The sequence below is a fragment of the Stenella coeruleoalba genome (genome assembly GCF_951394435.1).
Source record: "Stenella coeruleoalba genome assembly, chromosome: 18".
Classification (NCBI taxonomy): Eukaryota; Metazoa; Chordata; class Mammalia; order Artiodactyla; family Delphinidae; genus Stenella; species Stenella coeruleoalba.
The window spans coordinates 8,113,818-8,134,912 of NC_137164.1; the positions used below are offsets into that span (position 1 = coordinate 8,113,818).

General features: G+C 40.2%; 1 protein-coding gene across 1 annotated transcript in view; it reads left to right on the plus strand.

Moving 5' to 3' along the window:
- Nucleotides 1-338: 338 nt before the first annotated feature.
- The window catches only part of RXFP2 (relaxin family peptide receptor 2), a gene marked incomplete at both ends in the record, with an annotated part of 46,743 nt that continues 25,986 nt past the window's right edge, over nucleotides 339-21,095 (plus strand). Inside the window, 9 exon segments of the mRNA XM_079903328.1 lie at nucleotides 339-357; nucleotides 1,613-1,783; nucleotides 4,129-4,206; nucleotides 7,648-7,753; nucleotides 8,559-8,630; nucleotides 16,590-16,661; nucleotides 17,242-17,313; nucleotides 18,910-18,981; nucleotides 20,162-20,233. Of these exon segments, the coding sequence (XP_079759454.1) occupies nucleotides 339-357; nucleotides 1,613-1,783; nucleotides 4,129-4,206; nucleotides 7,648-7,753; nucleotides 8,559-8,630; nucleotides 16,590-16,661; nucleotides 17,242-17,313; nucleotides 18,910-18,981; nucleotides 20,162-20,233 (734 nt within the window).

A 21,095-nucleotide genomic window follows, 5' to 3' on the forward strand; every position in this document is an offset into this window, starting at 1 on the left:
CACAAGGAAGGCCAGCAGCCTTCACCGACTTTAGGAGAGCCTGGTGATCCGTCTGGTGGGAGAACACCTCCGTGCAAGGCAGCATTTGCTTGGAGCGCCCAGACCTCGCCAGGGTGTTTTCCCAAGAACCAGAGTAGAAGTGCCTTCATATTCTCAGCCTTCATTCCTCATCTTTACGTGGAGATAATAATACCAACAACACAAAGTTGCCATTAGGATTAAGTGAAATAATTAGGAAACGCCCGGCACACAGTAGAAGATGCTTCACGAAGGTTGGTTCTCTAGTTCTCTGCAGTATCAAAAAGCCCCGTGCCCCCAGCCCAAGAAAATTCCTGGACATGACGCCAACCTTCAGTGGTGCGGTTAGGAAAACTTTGCCAACAGCCCTTGTTCCCTTCAATTAGTCATGATGAGTAGACTACTACACTACTCTCTGCCTGAGTCTGCATTCTCCTTAAATCTGTTTCTGTGAAGTTTCATCTTGCGCTCCTCCCCCCCCCCCCCACTCACATTTTATACCCTTGACTCATTTATTTTGCAGCTGGGAGTTTGTACCTCTTAATCTCCCTCGCCTATTTCTGTCCAACCCGTACTCCCTTAAAAAAAAAAAAAATAACATGACTTGCAAATTTTTACTAAAGTATTTACAAAAAAACCACATCTCTTTATTTTCTGGAAAGTACTCTTTCAAAATTAAAAGTGTCTCTTGCATCTAAAATTCTGGAATTTCTTTGGTCATCCTATCCACAGTTATAGTAACTTTGTAAATGTTAATTATATTTCCTTCCTGTGCTTTCTCATTCAACCCAGCAGTTGTTCAACTCTCATTCATTTTCTCGTACATTCCCAGCACAAGAAGACTATTTTTAATTCACCCTCATAGAAGACTTATGCTCCTTGAAGTGCAGGTTCCTGATTACCCCTAGCAAGACGGTTAAAAATGGGCCTCTGGGGTCAGAGGGTTGATCAAATCTACCTGTGTGATTTTGCATTCAACTTCCCTAACCCTGAAATAGGAAGGATACTATCACCCACACATAGACTTGTTGAAGGAATAACTGAGATTAACCACTGTGCAAACTACCTGGCACACAATAAGCCCAATGAGTGTTAGATGTTATTACTCAGTATTATCTCTCCTTGTTCCAATGCGGTTCTGGATTTCACTGTCATGCACACTTAAACTCTCCTTTTGCATGTGTATTTTCATTATGTCACCTCAAATCTTCCTTATAAAGGATTAATAAGTAAATAAATCCACCTATTTGGTCCTGTTAGCTCATAGTTTTACCTTTTGGTTTCCAGGAGTGGAAACCAAAATTAAACAGGTCTTTAATTTCATACAAAAGTAGGACAATGGCTTTGGTTTTGTTTACCGTTGCCTTCCTGAAGCAAGTTCAAAATGAGCCTTGATTCCACTCTTGGTATAGCTGGTGTTTGGTATGATTGTGATTATTTTAAATGTTAAAATTATAACATTATATTTTTTTTCAGAGAAACTGTACACTAAGAATAACACCAGACAAACTCAACTCATAGCATTTTGTGAAAATTAAATGGAATAACACAAAAAGAGTTTGGCCATGTTAACAAGCTCTTCTCATTACGTAAGACTTTTGTCCCCTCTTTCTCATAGATTTTGCACTGACCGAAGGAAGTACAATCACTCCTTTGTGCCCAAAAGGGTACTTTCCCTGTGGGAACCTGACCCAGTGCTTACCCCGTGCTTTCCACTGTGACAGCGTGGACGACTGCGGGAACGGAGCTGACGAGGAGAACTGTGGTGAGTCCTGGGCTCAACTCCATACGGACGCCACCCCTTGTGAACCGCCCAAAACTGTGGGTGGATCAGATGCTAATGGTGATGAAAAAGGGGAAAAGGGGATTTGGTACTCTATAGGGAATCCTATTGTGACACAACTAATTGCTTCCCAATGGATTTGTGATAATTACCAGAATTTTCATATATTGAGGTTGCTTAAGTCAGAAGTGTACGTATTACAAAAAGTTGTATTTGATGAAAAAATAAAATTATTTAAAGTTCTACTTGGATACCCATATGTTAATTTTAAATGGCTTACTATGACCACTTCCCTATGGCTTGGTAATTTGATTCAGCTTCAGGAATATCCTTAAAGGGCAAATGGGCCTGCCTAGAGAATTAAGTTATTCAGTAGACCTATATCCAGTGCCCCTTGTGAGCTCTCCAAGTCACCAGGGCTCAGCAGACTCAAGGGAGCCTCAAAAGCCTGCCCTCATGCAGTTCACAGGGACCGTGTGAAGAAGCAGGACAGTAAACTTGTACGTAAACAAATTAAATAATTTCAGAGAGCGATAAGTGCCATGAAGTATACAGAACAGGATAACGGGATAGAAAGTGAGTTGGGGGAAAGGCTACTTTAAAGATATAGCCAGAAAAACCCTCTCTGAGATGATGACATTTGAATTGAGAATGAAATGAAAAGAAGAAAGAAACCGTGAAATATTCTGGCGAAGTTCCAGGCAAAGGAGACAGCAAATGCAAAGGCCCTGAGGTTGAATGAAACAAGACAATGTGTTTGTGGGAAGGAAAAGCCCGATTGGCTTGGGCAGAGTGTGCAAGGATAAAGAGGGTAAAGAGGTAACAGGGGTTAGATCACAAAAGGTCTTATAGGCCATTTTAGGTCTGTATATCAGGACTGTACATGTCATCTAATCTAACCCGTGTGTTTTTCTCTCGAAGAAACTGAAGCCAAGAGAGGTTGACATGTCTAGTTAGTCACAGAGTACACGCTAGAACCCGGGTCTCCTGAATCTGAATGAATCCTGTGTGATTTATACCACACAGAACTGCCACTCCTTGGCACTGCCCAGCTAGCAATCAGAGGCGACGGCAAAGTCCAGGAATGCCAGTGTGCATCTCTAGAATCTGCTCTCCTGCCCCAGCACCGCTGCCTTCACCACCTGTGAATCACTCCTGCTCAGCCTGTAGGGTGCAGTTTAGGTGTCCCCTCCTGCCCTGAGAAGCTCGGCTTTCCCAGCCATGCCTCCCCACCCTGAAGCTCCACCCCAGGTCTAGGACAAGCACCCATTCTCTCTGGGTGTACCCGGACGACTGTACTGAGGACTGCCTTGTCTTCACACTGTACTTCTCTCACTAGACATAAACCCCTTGAGGAGAGTTCTCATTTGTTTTGGTGTCACCAGATCCTAGAACAGTAGAGTACAATCAGTGCTCGTGATGGGGCAGCTCTCTGGACGCCAACGGCAAGTCACTCAAATTCTTGGCCTTTCCTCTTCAGTGGAAATCTTAGACCGTGCATGTTAGCTGCCTCATGAGGGTGTTAGGAACGCAAATTAAATAATTCATGTAAAGACATCAAATAGAATAATTTGAAAAACCATTGAGGTTATCAGCAAGAAATAAAAATAAACTAAAATTTTCAGAGATCAAAGGAACCTGCGGGCAGTTATTTAAATTTACTTTTCTGTTTGTATGAACTTCAGTATCATACATCATACTGTGTGTTTTATCACTTTAAGAGCTTATGCTAAAGTAATGATGCTTCAAAAATCAAGCCTTCTTTTTTAAAAGGATACAATTTTATTGCAGAAAACGGAAAACTTGGCAAATAAGCAGATTATATCATCTGACAAGTTGAGAAAATATTTTTCTCATCAGGACTAGACAGACTTTATTAAAAGGAACTTGGTTTTTTCCTTATTAAAAAGGTCAGGTGCCATAAACTTTGTCAGAACTCATTACATATATCAAGTATGTATCTGCATACACGTATGCATATGACAAAATAAAATTCAGATTATATTTTCTTCTGAGGACCTCAAAATTAAGCTCAAACATTTAAAATGTCAGCATTAGAAACAGGTGATATTTTTCAAGATGGATACACGTATGGAAAATAATCATCTATTTTCATTATATATTTTATGATACACACATTTAAATTATTTGTAATTGCAGAAAAAGACTCCAGATGTTTGCCTACCTTTCCCTCCCTTGTTATCTTTCTATTACTTAAACAAATTTTTAAAATTGATTTCATGATCAAATTTTTATACTTTTGTTTTGTAATTTGATACTTTACTTCTAGAATAACTGACACATGTTCATCGCCGTGTGTTTCACAGGAGACACTAGTGGATGGGCGACTCTGTTTGGCACAGTCCATGGAGATGCTAATAATGTGGCATTAACACAGGAGTGCTGTAAGTGGTATTGGTTTGAAGACTCAACCTCAGCTTTGCGAGCAACATTATTTATGGGGCATGGATTTATATGGGTAGTGTGATAAATTCCCTTTAGAATTTCAATTTCAGTTCAATGTATTTCAGTGGTCTGTTATCTGCTCTTGGGACTGAAAAGATAGAAAGAAGAAAACAACATGCTCCATTCATGCTCATTCTGTGTATTAGCCTGAGTGCAAGAATACATAGGTACTGAATACTTGCGACAAATAATAAAGATCTTACTCCCTTTGCTTACTTTCTTTAATAAAGATATTAAGCACCAACTACTTTCCAGGACCTATGTTAGGCACTGAGAGTGCAAGGATGACTAAGGTCCTCAAATACCTCACACTGTTGCAGGAAAGACAGACCCTTATAGAAGCAGGAATGGTACAATATTTGTGCGAAACTGAAGGAAGGATGTTTGCACAAGGGAATGTGGAAGCCCTTTGGGAGAAATGATGGCTGTGCCAGGGATGGGGAGAAATCCACAGACAAGGTGACATTGAGATGGGCTTGAAAGTCCTTGGATGGAGGGAAGGGGAAGAGGTGACAGGATGAGCAGGGTAGTACGATCTGCACAACAGTGGGGTCAGTCAGAGCCTGCTTCACATTCATTCTAGTACATGCGCTGGAAGGGTGGAGCCAGGCCACAAAGGGTTTGGGGTGCACTCTTTGGAGTCCAGCCTCTATCCCAGAGATAGAATTATATCTCTCTATATACACAGATTGTATTATATGTTAATATATTATTATATTACATATACTATGTATATACATAGATATAATTATGTATGTGTATGTACAATTACAAGCATACATTAGTATGTATACATAATATATGTATATGAAGTCCATATATTAAATACCACACTATAGTATATTATGCACTTTATAATACCTGGTTATAATTACCACTTATTAGGTACTTTATTATACAAAAATATATCATACATAAAATTAGAAATTGAAAAGAGTAAACTAAAAAGCTTAAAAATAAGTATAACTGAAAATTCTAACGTTTTCTTCCGGAACCGCAATGGGTCATCTTGCACACATGCCATTGTGGAGATCACTGCTGTATTCAAGGTGTAACCACCAAAGTTGTGAGCTTATTTCCATTTAGTGAAGAGGAAGATGGAGTGATAAGAAGTGTATGTGAAAGTGATTCTTCTACCAGAATTTTAAAGAATGGATTAGAACAGTGTTCTCACCCTGAGACAATTCTGCCCCTGGAGAATGTTTGGCAATGTCTGGAGACATTCTGGGTTGTCACAGCTGGAGAGGGGTGGGTGACTGCTGGCATCTAGCGGATGCAGGCCAGAGGTGCTGCTGAACCTTCTACAGTGCACAGGACAGCTCCTCACGACAGAGAATGACCCTGATCTGACCCCAATGTCAACTTTGCCGAGGTTGAGGAGAAAGCTTGGTGAAAGAGACACTGAACATTATGTTTCTTGCAATGCTCCAGACTAATACTAAGAACCTGAGCCCAGAAAATACCTCTGGGAAGAGTGAGGTAGAGAGAGCTTCAAGAGGCACTTCAGAAGAAGAATCCAGAGGTTGGGGTTTGACTGACCTACAGGTGAGGGAGTTACACTCACATTTCTGGTTTAGTCAACTGGCTCAGCTTGGAGTACGCGAAATTCTCTTATTGGTAAACAAGAGCTTCCGGTCCTAGGCTTTCGATCTAATAATGTAACCGCTATTTTCAATGTCAATTAAACATTGAAGCGAACAATCTGGAGTTATCTTTAGGAAGTTGAGATGATCAGCATAAGCCTACGAACTCCACAGAATATTTTCTAAACACTTACACACTAGAATGCATCTTCTGGATTAGGGAGGCACTCAATAAAAGTGTGTTGGATTTACTAAAATTTGGTGAAATTGATTTTAAAGATGAAGTTTGAATAAAAGTGATCTAAAAGAGGCAGAGCAATTAGAACTTATAATCAGATTTAAATAAATAATAAATATAAACATTTGAAAAGAACTCTCACTTCTTTTAGCTCCTTCAAAAAAAATACCCACAGGATCAGAGGCAACATCAAATGCTCCATTAATATCATCCCCCAACTCTCTCTCTCTCTCTCTCTCTCTCTCTCTCTCTCTCTCTCTCTCTCTCTCTCTCTCTCACACACACACACACACACACGAGTCATTGTTCTGTGGACCAACTTGGCCTGGTTTCTCCATAGATTTCTCATATGCCATTATTTTAACAATTAACATAATTAATAACTACATAATATATAAATAAAAGAATTATGTGATAGTGTTTATATATTATTAATATATTATGATAAATCTTACTGATTATGGTAATATGCCATTGCATTAATAATTACGTGAGTTCCTTCAAGGTAAATCCTAAAGTGTTTTCCTTCCTTCTGAATGCTTCGGATAGATGGATCTTTGGTCCTTTTCTGCTTTACAGTTTCTCTACAACTTTTACCTACCACGTTAACTTCATAGTAATGAAAAGCTAAGAGCCAGAATGATAGGGTGTCTGGGTTGGTTGATTTCACTAAGGCACAGTGATGGCCACTGCCCAGCCTGCATCTCACTCTTGTCGCAGCTGTAAGAGAAGTTTGAAAGGGGGAAAATAATTGAGTTTGATTTTAACCAGCAAGCATTTACTGAGCAACCTCTTTGTGCCATTCAATTAAATGGAATTGACTCAGTTACACCCATTAAAGATTTATTCAATCATACTCATGTTTTTCATTGAGAAGAACTTAATCTTGTTCACCATATGCTTTTATGCTATTTAAACATCCCTGTGGTTTCTTTCTAATCCCTTGTTAAATGCCTCTGAAATGACCACTGGAAGCTAGAACTGAGATGAATACCACATGAGTCTATATTTGTTTTTGGTTTTGTTTTTCATACTTTATTTATTTATTTATTTTTGGCTGCATTGGGTCTTCACTGCTGTGCACGGGCTTTCTCTAGTTGTGGCGAGCAGGGGCTACTCTGTTGCAGTGCACGGGCTTCTCATTGCGGTGGCTTCTCTTGTTGCAGAGCACGGGCTCTAGGCACGTGGGCTTCAGTAGGTGCAGCACGCAGGCTCACTAGTTGTGGCTTCTGGGCTCTAACGCGCAGGCTCAGTAGTTGTGGTGCACGGGCTTAGTTGCTCTGCAGCATGTGGGATCTTCCCAGACCAGGGCTCGAACCTGTGTCCCCTGCATTGGCAGGCGGATTCTTAACCACTGCGCCATCAGGGAAGTCCCAAGTCTATATTTGACTAGGAGAAAATTCTTGTTTGCTTTTATTATGGACCAGAATAAGTTCATTTAACAAGATGTGAATGTTATACATTCAATGGAAAAAGAACAATGCCAGTTACTAGAAATAAAGTCATAATTAAAGAGGGGTTTTTTTTCCTATTGAATCGTTACTCTTTTTGCCCCCTAGTTTTAAATCAGTACCCACAACGCTGTGACTGCAAAGGAACTGAGTTGGAATGTATAAATGCTGGCTTGAAGTCTGTGCCAACCGTTTCCAGCAATGTGACATTACTGTGAGTAAAATTCAAATCTTGATATTTGCTCTTGAAGTCACGTGAAAACCGTGTAGTCTAATCTAACCTCTCTTTGTTCTGTTTTATGCTACTTATATATTAGCAAAATCATAGAAAGTCCCTTTAAAACCACCAGCCATCAGAGAACTCTGCACACTCTTCTCCAGGGAAAAAATGTTTTAAACATTGTATGTGTTTAAAACAGGTTATCGTTTAGCTCACAAACGTCTGTGGCCTGGAGTTATTTTCAATTTCCAATTCATGTATTATTACTAATATGCCAGTACTATACAAGTAAAAATAAAAATTTGAAAAAAAAGAAAGGTACTCACTTATTCTATCTCATTTTAAATAGTGGTAATTTGTCCAGGACTTTAAGGTATAAAAGACCCGCGAAGCTAGCTATGACATAATTGTGCAAGTTTTTCTGAACTCTGCATAGAAGTTTTGAGAGCCTCAGGAATTTGCCTGCGGACATATCATAATTTGGGCATGCATGAGTTGGTTAGGATTTTCGTTGTGTTTTGTTAAATTAGCTAGAGAAGAAAAAGTTAAATCACCATAGATGTTCCAGTCTATTATATTGCACTAACTGGCTAACCTTGTCAGATATTTGCAAACTGTTTTCATTTTGCTTTATGGACTTTTCGTTCTCACGTGAAGGTTCTTATGTATTATGGGCATTTTCAAACGTGTGTGACGTGGTAATGGAGCATCATCAAGTATTCTCAAGCATGCAGCTTCTAGGGAAGAGTTTGATTGGTCATAAAATCCATAATAACGTTTTCTTTCCATGTTATTTTAGGTCTCTTAAGAAAAACAGTATTCACAGTCTTTCAGATAAAGTTTTCATCAAATACACAGAACTTAAAAAGATGTAAGTAGCTATTCATAGTGTTTTTATGGGAAAATCTATGGGATGTTTTGTTTAAGATGTTTTTAATCTAAGAGTAAAATGAAGTATAAGGTTGATTACCTTTATCATTAAAGTTATTTTTCTAAATGTTATTAAGATTAGACAATAAAGCATTGAAAAGTATGCTTTCTTTCCATTTCATAATTTAAAATAACAACTGGTTTTACTTAAACCTTCTGTAGAGAGTTAAACTGGATTGAGCATCTCAGTAAGAAAATACATAGTTCCACGGTTTTACTCCAGATCATTTGGAAAATGACATTGCCGATTCAGAGGCACTAGATGCACTTTTTAACCTGGAAGAGTGTTAGCATAGACAAGAACCATCGTTTAAAACATACAATGATAGGATATGGACTGTCTCCCAGGACAAAAAGAGCAAAAACTCGATCTTGGTGAAATCGGTGATATTAGCATATCTGAGGAAAGAAAATAACAAATAGGACAAGGTCGGCCATGAGAAACAAAGTGTCAGGATGCTTCCAGCATCATCAAAAAAAGAAAACCAGGATCTGAGAGATACAATCCCTAGAGATAGTCTCTGTTGGGGGGCAGGGACGGATTGTGCATCTCCACCATAACTCCCATGAACTTTACTGTGACACTGTTCATATCAAGATGGAGAATCTCTTTGCTTTGATTCCCTGCTCATCAATCAACCTGATGATGACTAATTAACTTCCTAAATTATTCATACTTAAGTATCTGGAAGGTTACTTTGGATGGGGAATAATAACATTCTAATTAGTGGAATGGAATACATCCTATTTAAATAAAGCAATTAGGGAATTCCCTGGCAGTCCACTGGTTAGGGTTTCACACTTCCACTGCAGGGGGCATGGGTTCGATCCCTGGTCAGGGGAACTGAAATCCCACATGCTGCATGGCGTGGCCAATAAATAAATAGATAGGTAGATAGATAGATAGATAGATAAATAAATAAATAAAGCAATTAAATATTCAACCTCTTGAGAGTTTGTTTACTCCGTGTCAGTCCCTCTGAGCCTGAGTCACTCTGGGATAATGGAGAGGTCAACTTTCTGCGCTTGCCAAGGTGATCATTAGACTAGATTAGAAAATTAGCAAGACAATGTTGTAAGGCCCCTAAGTAGTACCATCATCTTACAATTTTGCCCTTTAACATTCAGAATAGAAGGGAAAGTTTCCAGAAATGTGATATATATTAAAATCCAGGATAAAAAATAATCTGATCCTTTGCTGATACTGGACAAACACATTTGGTTTGAAATGCCATCAACAGTTCTGTGCTGCTTATGAATTTAGGTACAGACTCCCTTATACAAGAAAGGAGGTCCCTGAAGGAAGTCCATTAGCGAGGAAGAATCTTGTGTGAACATAGAGAATCATGCCTGTGTTTGATTGTAGCCTCCGTGATTCAGTGAGCTCCTTCTTCTCCATCCTGGAGAATGTGGTCCTGTTGTTATTGTCCCCTGGAGTAGCTATGCATTGGCTCTGGGGTTCCAGACTTCTCTAGAGAAGAAATCTTAACTATACTGCTTCTGGTCTTACTGGAAATGCTTAGAATCACAGCCTGTTCATTTCTACAAATCAGTATTGTCTTTGCATTCCCTGAATAATGCTGAAGGGAAGAAAACTAAAATAGCCTAGCAGAAAGGAAGGAAAAATATTCATGTTTTAGAGTAGCTGTTTAAAACTATTATCTAGAGTCATAGAAGTCTTATGAATTCCTAATTAATTAATTCCTAATTAATTCCTCATTATTTACAAGGTAACTAAAGTCTGCAACAGTTAAATGACTTACCTAAGATCTACAGCTAACTAGTAGAAGAGCTAGAATTTACAGCCCATATCTTCTGATGCCCAGTGCAGTGTTTATTCTACAATAACCAGAAACCTAGAGATGGAAAGAAATTGCTCTAGCATCTAACTGAATCTTCTACTACCAACACATACTCTTCTGTCCCACTCAGGACTCCCTTCTATATCTTTTGCCCCCGAATTTGGGGAAAGCTGACTTCTGGGGAGGCAGAGGTATCACTAGAAGGTTAAGCAAGGAGATTTAAAATTAGACTTCACAGGCCAAGTCCTTCCACTGATTCATAGCTTTGTTCTGTGTCAATACTTCTCTCTCGGTATCTGGTAGCCCACTGAAGGGAAGAACGTGGAAGCGCTAGTGATAATACAGGCCCCAATTTTCCCTAGTGAAAAAAAGCAGAGATTTTTTTTCCCACCAGATTGCCCAGATCAGCTGGCAATTTCTCTAGTTAAATGTTGAATTTCTCCTAAGCCTGAGAAAACTTAAGTACCACATCATAACCTGAGTATCACTCAGCAGGGGTTCTCTTAATGCAAGCTGTTATTTGATGCTTTCGAGGCAATTTGATTCTCCCAGAGACTCAGAGAGAAAAAAATTATAAGACTCTTATCAATAAACATTCACCAAGTGTCTCTTAATGCAAGGCACATCAAGGGGGATTAAACGCAATTTCTTACATCCATCTATCACTTTTTAAAGTTGGCAAAGACTTCCAACATTTGGAATTCTCATTTGGGCTTTGACCCTCAAGGTCTGTGCGGTAGGGCAGACAGCGTCAGGTTCCTTTCAGGAATGAGGAAACTATCCTTGGAGAAGAAAGGTTGTTTGAACAAAGTCAGCCAGCTGACAAGTATTAGAACTTGGCTTCAAAGCCAGACCTCTGACTGTAGTCCTCTGGAAGTCCACCCACATGGGCCAATCTCAGAATATTGTTACCATCGATGAAAGTGTCCAGAAAACAAACTTTGGTTTCAAAATAACCGAAGTTCTTTATAAACATTCTTCAAATATCCTAAAGCAGTTCATAAGCCCAGCAACTCTTCTTTAAATCTCCTTCCCCTCCCCCATCCCCTTTTCATACCACTCAGCTCCTCCCGTCACTCTCCGGAACCCGCAGAAAAATCTCTCCAGTGTCAGGCAAGCCCTTGTCCTGTCCTGTCCCTTTTCTTCCTGATCCTGCATTACAACAGTCCAAACAACCAACGTAGCAAAGCACAAACCGTCCGCAGGAAGAGGTGTCAGGGGAAGGAGGAAACTAGATGGACAACCCCAGAACTCTTGGTAGAGACAGCAGGAGGGTAAAAGCTGGCCAAGCCCACATGTTCGTTCATTCTTTCAACAAATATTTATTGATACCTATGAGGTGTCAAGGATATAGCGGTAAACAACACATATGAACAGCCCTCTCCTCAAGGAGCTCAACTTCCAATGGAGAAAGATAAAAACGCGTAGTGTGTTAGATAGCGATTATGGGGGAAAAAATAAACCAGGAGGGGAACTAGGAGGTGCCGAGGGAAAGGAATTTCAAACGATATGCAAATAAACTGTCCTGTCACATAACGCTACTACTGCCCAAAACATCTGAAAAGCTCCCCGTGATTCTGAGGTTTACCCCAGGAGATCAGAACACACCCAATAAGTCTTCTGTGTAACTCCTCTGATATTCAAAGATGGCCATTATCACCATGCACCCCACCACAGGTTTCTCCCCATGCAGCCTCGAATCCTTAACTTCTTCCCCAAAGGGCCTGGTTTCAAATCTGTTTGTCACTCTGTATATGGTCATCTACATATTCCTTACGTGTAGTATCTAGAATAAATGTAATATTATCACTTGTATGACACATACAAGGGCAGAACAGGGGGAAGCTAGCAACCCTTCCTTTCTAAACTCCTTATGCCCTAAGGTTACATTTGTTCTTTTTGTGGCTACTTCATACTCTTGACTCCTAGTGACTGTGTCTCTGAAATCCCTCATCCTGTACCACATGCATAACTGACAAGTGACGGCTTCTCCATCCTGTACGTGTGCGCTTAGCACCCGAGAGCTAGTCGTGGCACTTCAGATTTATCCCTGTTCAGTTTCACCCTGTTACATTCAGCCTTTCTTACCAGACGGGGAAGATCTTTTAGGCTCATCCAACAGATTCACTCTTCATCCCAGCACTCTGTTATCTGAAAATAAGATGAGCCGTCTTTACCTAAGTCATGGAGAAGAATATTGAGCAGGACAGTGCCAATATTCTTTATTTTGTCTATAAAAGCATCATAAAACCACTTAATCAATGCCTGGTAGACATATAAGCAAAGTCGACCACACATTTTTATCTGATCAGTCTTTGAATGAAGAAAATCAAGTTGGTCTGACGTGCCCTGTTTTTCGTGAACTGCCCTGTTCCTGTTCTCTCTGAGGTGCTCACGAAGCAGCATCACAATATCCTGTCCTACGACCTCGCCCAGAACCAACTTCAAGCTCATCCAACTATAGCTTGTGAAATCGACTTACCTTTTGGAAAATCAAAACGGCATTTGCCACCTTTAAGTTTCCAACCGCTCTTCCTTTTTCCAGATTCCACTGATCACGACTGAGTGTATGCATTTTCAGTGTTTCTCAGTTTCTAGGAGAAATTGTCCAAACCAGAGGCTTTAACTCATTTTGATTAACTTATTCTACCATTTTGGACTTTCACTGCCACAATGCTCTATCCTATTTATTCACTTCAGTCCTGAGATCACCTTCGTTGACCAAGAAGACAAGAACAACGTAGGAGTTGAGAATTTATATTATTTTATTATTTCATGATAATATAAAACATGTCCCACACAGCAGGCTTGGGCTTTTCCTTAGCATTTTCTTGTTTCCAAAATATACCTAGAAATTCGTTTCTACTGCCCATTGTATTCTTCACTGTCTGAGTTTTGAACATGTCTTAGGTCATTCTTTCAATTATGATTCCATTTTGTGAACACCTCACCTTCATCCTTGGACTTTGAAGAAACCCCTTATTACCATCCTATCCTCTTCCTGAACTGGATGGTCCTCTGGCTCTCTCCTAGTACCACGTACTGCCACTGCCAGCACCCCTCATTGTCACATACGCTGAAACATATATGAGGATCAGTGTGCATTTGTTAAAGGAATGATGTGTAGGACTAACACACAGGGCTAAAGAGAAGGTGGGGCGCATCTTCAGCAAGGAGGACCAAAAAGACATAAGCAGAAACACTCAAAGGATGTTAGGAAGAGAGTGACCAGGGAAGTTTGTCTAAAGGAAAAGAGTTCCCACAGGAATGATGGAGTGTATGCTGGAGAGGTCATTGAATCATGATTGTAGGGCCTTTGAACGCTAGGCTAGAGCATCTGGGCTTTATTCTGTTTGACCAGGGAAAAGACATGCATGAATATGTGTTTTAGATTGTATTGAGCTTATAAAGTTGATATGCCTCTTTAAGTTGTATTGGGATATATCCTAAGGGATCACCCAATTTAACGTCAAGTGCGTCTCCGGTCTCGCATGCTCTAAATGTTCACAGTGAAATTAAGGTCATTTAGGCATCCAGAAAAAGAAAGTCCTAAGTCAAAACAAAATGTTCATTGCTAGGTGAACAAATGTCACTTATCTGAATGCTTTCACTAGCGATCAGTTTATTCTTTTTAATATTCTTTTAAACTTCCTAACGTTAGGGGGTAAGAAGCAATTTAAGATGATCTTTGAGAGAAAGAAATAAAATACAGTTTATGAACTTGACCATAGTACTTCATCACTGCTACCACGGAAACCAGCAGCAGTTCCTCTCCTCACTGTGACATAAATTTTATTTAAATTAGGAATTCCTTCTTAAACTGGGTTCCTGTTCAACGCAATCATTGGCAACAAAATGTAATTCAAGGAGTCTGCCTGGCTCATGAATACAAAATGTTGCATTAAAAAAATAGCCTATAAACATGCATGCTATTAAAGCATTTATTTGCTTTAGTTTCAGGTACATAAATTCCTGGCGTTTCTGCTTGAAAAGTCCTGACAGCTGAAACAGCAGGAATTCATGAACCAGTAAGTTATTCTTAGAAAAACCATTCAGTGTAAAGTATATCAAACGGGCTCATATCTCAGCTGTGAAGAAAAAGAGGACACCACTTGCCAAATTGTCATGTTTCCAAATTTCCCCTCATATTCACCAAGCTACTATTCTGTAAAGAAGAAAGCAGATACTGAAAGATCAAGTTAAAAAATACAGCAGCCTAAGTCTGAGATGAGAGACCTGGGACTCTAGTTCTCCGTGGGGTGCCGGCAAACTGGCTAAATAGAAGACTAGAGCTTCTTTATTATTTAAGAAGTTGGAGTCTTAACTGGTGTCAGTGAAGGCAGATAGACTGAACGTATCGGGTGAGTCGTGCAGATCAAAGGCACAAGGTCAAATTCAGTTTACAGCTGCCCCCATCTCTTCAAGATTGACAGCGTGTAGGTAAAACGCGCAGTGCACTTTTGACTTAATGATCTTAAATGAAATGTAAATAACACTAGTTAGGTAGTAAATTTTATATTTAAGAGGAACTTCAAATATGTAGATTATGGTATTATATTCTTTTTCTATTTTCATTTGCTATTGTAATATAATTCCCCATATTAACTTTCATTACATCACTCTAAGGGCTCTGAAAATGCTGAGACAGATATTGATATGTATGGGTTCATTCTATTCATAGCAGAACTTTAAAGCAAAAGCAGAATTTATGCTACAGTGTGAAGCATCTCCTTACAGACATGTTGCAGCAGGGAGAGGGGGATGGAATGGTACGAGTTCTTACAGGGTTTCAAGTTTACTTTGTAGGATTGAAATTGTTGCTTTGTGTGTCACTATAATTGTAATGCATGGGCTCTGCAGTACGCAGCTTTTCCACATGGTGGTACACAGAGAAAATGACAATATTTGTTCAATATTTGGGATAAAAGATGGGTTTGTTAATAACTGGAAGCTAATCTTGGCTTTACTTTGCCACCTTGTGGGCTGAGGACATCGATATCCCAGCACAGCTACAACGCAGTCATGACTCAAAGGCTGAGAAGCTTCGCTGGGAATAATTGTGGTGTAACAAAATTCAGAGTACAGCCAGCTGCTGAACAAGCAAAAGATCTACCAGTAGTTTTGCAGTGAAGTATCACAACAATGAGAAAGTGTAAAATATTTTAGGAAGCAGTGGCGGTCCAGTGGTTAGGACTCTGCACTTCCACTGCAGGGGGCATGGGTTCAGTCCCTGGTTGGGGAAACTAAGATCCCCCAAGCCACGTGGCCAGAAACAAAACAAATCAAAACAAAACTTTAGGACCCAAATCAAATCAAAATAAGAGACAGGGAAGCCACTCAGAAGATTACGTAGACATTAGTTACTATTGATAGCGTATTTCCTGCCTAAAGTTGTTTAGAAAATATGAAATCAAGGCTAACCTCCCAGTGTATTAATATACTGAGCACAGGAAGTGGAAGTCGTTTGCTTAGATACTCCTGAAAGTGCCATTATTGAATCCATACGCTCTGCTAGATTGCTTCAGCGGTTAAGTAGCTCATGGCCCTGTGGGCTGAAGTCGGTACACTGGCCCCAGTTCAGCCACTGATGCCATTTGCGACCTTGAGCCCCTCTCTGACTAGCTGCACGCTTCTCACTCTGCATCTTGAAACAGAGTGAGACTTGCCCTCTCCTCGTTTCATGGGAATAGAGTGAAGAGAAGTGAGGAGTTGAAGGTGGAACTCTGTACTGAAAGAGCGAGAAAGCTTAGCAGTGAGAGCCCGGCTCGTCTCACGTGGTGGGCAGCTCCTGCGTGTCACAGAAGGACGGCCACCAGAACGCCAGTTTGCAGAAATAAGACTAGTTCTGTCCCCACACACAGCATACTGGACCTCAGTGGTTCAAGTCAGAGATGTCGGGGTCTCATCGCACGGGCGCTGTTAGGACAGCAGGCACAGCTAGGCTCCCAGCCTTCTCTCATTGGCAGTGCTTCTGCCTCCCAACATGAGAATAAGACAGGACTTTGTGAGCCAGGTGCACACATTGTCTTCAGGTGAAGAAACAACCTAACAAATACATGAACCATAATCACATGGCTCTTCTATCTTATTCCTACCAGATTCCTTCAGCATAATTGTATTAGACATATATCCAGGAAAGCATTCTTTGGATTACATAATCTGCAAATACTGTGAGTAACTTCTTTATAATTATGAGTACAATGTTAAGTAACAATTAAAAGGGTAGAATGAATGGTACTTTTTTAAAGGCTCGACTTTGGATATAGAGAAATGGGAGAAATAAGTTTTCACAAAGTACAGTGTAATTAGTTATTACACTGAAAGAACTGCTAAAAAATTCCAAGTTTTACCAGAAGACAGGTATAAAGGCTCTCTTTAATCTTGTCTCCTCAAGTTTGGGTCATTTCCACAAATAGAAAATATATAACTTACCTATACACTTTCTTAAAATGTTAGTCTACTAAGGATGTGACCAAAAGGACAAAAGCAAAAATCACCTCACGTATTTATTCTGCCGTTACACTCTAACATAATATAATGTCCCAATACATTGTCTTTGGTGACTTTCCTGGTCCTGGCCCGGGTGCTTGTCTCACTGGGCCTTGGGTTATCTGTATCTCCTGCCTGTTCTTTGATCTTCTGGCCTCTGCTCATCCAGTAGAGTGCTTTCAGAAACAGATGTCCAGTAATTGTATGTGACTAAAGTGGGGTATTAAGTTTGCCTCATTTACTCACGCGTGCTGTTTGTAGATATCTCAACCACAACTGCATTACAACTCTCAGACCTGGAGTATTCAAAGACTTACATCACCTAACTTGGCTGTAAGTATTCTAGCTTTTCCTTCCCTTGGATCCCAGTCCTAATGATAGTCATCAAGGCTCATAGTTTCCATCTGTTTATGTATCTTGTTTATTATACTTATTTTTCTGCTTGTCACATAACCTGGAGCATGTTACCCGAGCAGTTCAGATAATGGCTTGCCAAATGGTGGTTGTGTGAAGAGAAGTCAGTGCTACGTTTTTTCAGGTGGCCTCTGTGCCCAGAAGTCGGCTTGCTAAGTCATCCGTCCACCTGGTGTTTACCTATAGCAGGGTGTCTCAGCCCAGCTCTACTGGCATTTTGGCCCAGATAATTCTTTGATTGTGGGGAGGGGGGCAGTGCATTTTAGGATGTTTAGTGCCATCTGTGGCCTCTACCCCACTAGATGCCAACAGTACTCGTTCCCAGAGTTGTGACAATCAAAAATGTCTCCAGACAGTCCCAAATATCCCTTGGGGGAAAGAGCGCCCTCTGTTGAAAACCACAGACCTAGACAGTAAGCAAGATAAGGCCTTTCTTGATTTCCAGAGAATTCATAGAAAAGACTGAAAATATGTGAGCTTGTCGTGTTTCATCACTTATCAAGCTGAGCCACCAGCTCCATCCTAAGGAGTCTCACATGAGAGGTCTGTGTTTTCATCAGGAAAAATGAACAAAGGGCAGTTAGAAGGCTGTGTCAGTTCTCCCATTTTCTGTAGGCCAGCCTGGTCTGGGGGAAAAAGCTAGGACCTCAGCTGTATCCAGATCCTTGTGTATGCCGTGGCCCCATGCTGAATGTCGCAGACAATTTTCTTGATCTTCCTAGGCCTCTCTTTCCTCATCTTTATAATCATAATTCCTTTTTTCTAAGAGGGATGTTGTGAGAATTAAATCATATAACATATATAAAGTGTCACATGCAGAATGCCTGGCATATAGTAGGTGCTCAGAAGGCCCCTTCTCCAAATCCTACCCTCAGGTACCTCTGAAAGTAAGAGGAAATGGTACCTGGCTTCAAAGGCAACGAGAGAAAAGAAGGCATATTTCCTCTTACCTATTTTTTTTCTAGGAAAATACCATATAGAATTAAAAACAGTGATTTGAATTTATAAGTCTTTTCACTCTTTCACCCTCAAAGCTTCTAATAAGTTTGTTGGCATAGGCCCCACTAATTACATCATTTAAATGCCGTGAGACCAAGGAACCATTTGTGATTTCCTAAGAATCTTTTTTCATTCATTTTTCATTCGGTCAATCAGTAGGTCAAAGCATTTATGGAGCCCATAATCAGCCAGTAGCTAAGTGCAGCTTGTCTGGACCCAGGAAGCCAGAGGTGAAGGTTCTTAAGTCCAAAGGGAGACGGATACAGGGAGCAAAGACCATCAGGATGGACTTGATAAATCCTGGGATGGGGATTATGGGGGTTTGGAGGAAAGTGCTGCCCCAGCCACGGGGTGAAGGAAAAGCTCTCTGGGAAGAGCCCTGAGCCAAGTGTGGACAGACAGGAAGGAGGAGAGCAGGTGTTGGGGGGAGACAGGATTGCACGGCCTTTTATTTCTTCCTGGTTTAATTTCGCAAATGTATGTAACATTGGAAATGTTTGTGATATGTTTTGTCAGAATTCTAGATGACAATCCCATAACCAGAATTTCACAGCGGTTGTTTACTGGATTAAATTCCTTGTTTTTCCTGTAAGTATTCATCTACCTTCTAATCCACCTGTCTATAAACGTCTCCCCTCCTGGGAGAATTCTAGATGATAATCCCATAACCAGAATTTCACAGCGGTTGTTTACTGGATTAAATTCCTTGTTTTTCCTGTAAGTATTCATCTACCTTTTAATCCACCTGTCTATAAATTGCAATGACATCTAGAACTAGCTTACAAAAAGCGCTTTAAGAAAATCAAGCCCCCTAAAATTTATACTAGTCAAAACCTTTCCTGTATTTCAAGCCACAATTACTGTTGCTACTTCCTGTCCATGGCTCATGGTATATTTTAAGCCGACTAGTTCAATTCCTTTTGATCTCCTTTAATTTCCTTTAGTCCTAAGGCATGTTCTGTTTTGTTTTCTTAAGGCATGTTTTTATTTGCAGTGGTTCATTTTTATCTCCTTACTACATTTCAATTTGTTAGGGTCTTCCAGGAGTTCAGCTCCAACTACATTTTTAACAAAGGAAAATGTGTCTTTGTCCAGCAAGAGTAACTGAAAATTCCAAAATCTTTGTCTTAGCAACTAAGCTTTTCTCATAATTACATTTTCAGTGTTTATTAATATACTGGGATGATTTATCAGCAGGGGATTATTATGTTCCTTTACAGTTGATCATACAGCATCATTAATTTTCCATTTGTGAAAAGGGACCACAGTATCATAAATTAGTCATGCAGCTTAACATGCTCATGAGTTGTTTTCTTCCCCAAATGCCTCCCACTATCACTTCTTAGATTTAATGCAGTTTCCAATGTGGCCTTTTAATATTGTAAATGATTAACATTTCTCTTAAAATGAAACTTTGGATGTATGATGCTGGAAATGATTGCAAATTTGAAGTTCACAAGGAAAATTACCATGAACTTCAAAATTATTACCCAGTATATACTTTTGTTTCATCTCATAGTCAAACTGTTTCATATTTATTCCTAGGTTATGTATCACACTTATGCATTCATAGTTTCTCTGACATCTGCTCCCTTATCCATGCCACACACATATCTAGAGACCATTTTGAAGAGGTAGTTATGTCTATATTCTTCATCCTAATGTATTGATTTTAGCATACAAGTTCCCAAACTGTGGAAATAGTAAAAATACTGTTCTTAAAGTGGCATATCATTTCGTTTCTAATTAATGTCTTCTTTGTGTAAAGGTCTATGGTGAACAACTACTTAGAAGCCCTTCCCAAGCAGATGTGTGCCCAAATGCCTCAACTCAACTGGATGTGAGTATGCACTTAGCAGCTAATTTGTTGTTCGCCCAGATTCAGGAAACTAGCCCTGAAGTTAATTCACAATTACACAAAAAGCTCATCTCTGCTTTTCTTTCTAAAACTAAAATCTGATCGTGTCACTTCCTGGTTGAAACATCTTCTGGGAATCCCCACGGGTGTGAGGGTAAAGTTCAAGCCTCCCAGTTTAGCACCAGAGACCCGTTGTCCTCTATCCCTTACTCCACCTGGTCTCTTTACCAGCCCCTTCTCTTGTGCCTTCCTTTCAGATACACCAAACTACTGCTCCTTCAGTCAGTTCCCTGAACACATGTTGTTCCTTCAACTTGAAAGGTCTTGCTTCTTTATTCTCTGACATTTCCTTCAAAAGTCAATTTAAGCGTCACCTTCAGGAAGCCGTCTCTGACACACCCACCAGTTTAGTGGCTGCCTCTGTGCCCCGATTATGACAGGAGAGCCTCCACCACGCCTCCCCTCCTCCCACTGCACTGCTGTCTCAGGGCACTGTCATCATAGAACCATCTGTTTACCTGTTTATCCCCTACTGTTCAGTAAATTCTGTGATTTTATACCCAGCACAAGGATCAGCACATAATAGTGCTCAAAAAAAAAACTCCGTAAATGAACGTGCTAAACCATTTCCACTCCTTGGTAGCTTTCAACCAATACACGTTTAAGCCATTCATTTGGTTTCACCACCTCTACCACCATTCCACCATGTTCATATTCACGGTCTCCTGAGACAGGCAGGATTGGCACAGGAGCGACTTCCTGTCCTGGGAAAATGCTGGTTGTACTGTCCCCCCAGAACTCTCCCCATTGTCAAATCAGGGGACTCAATACCCATAATATGATA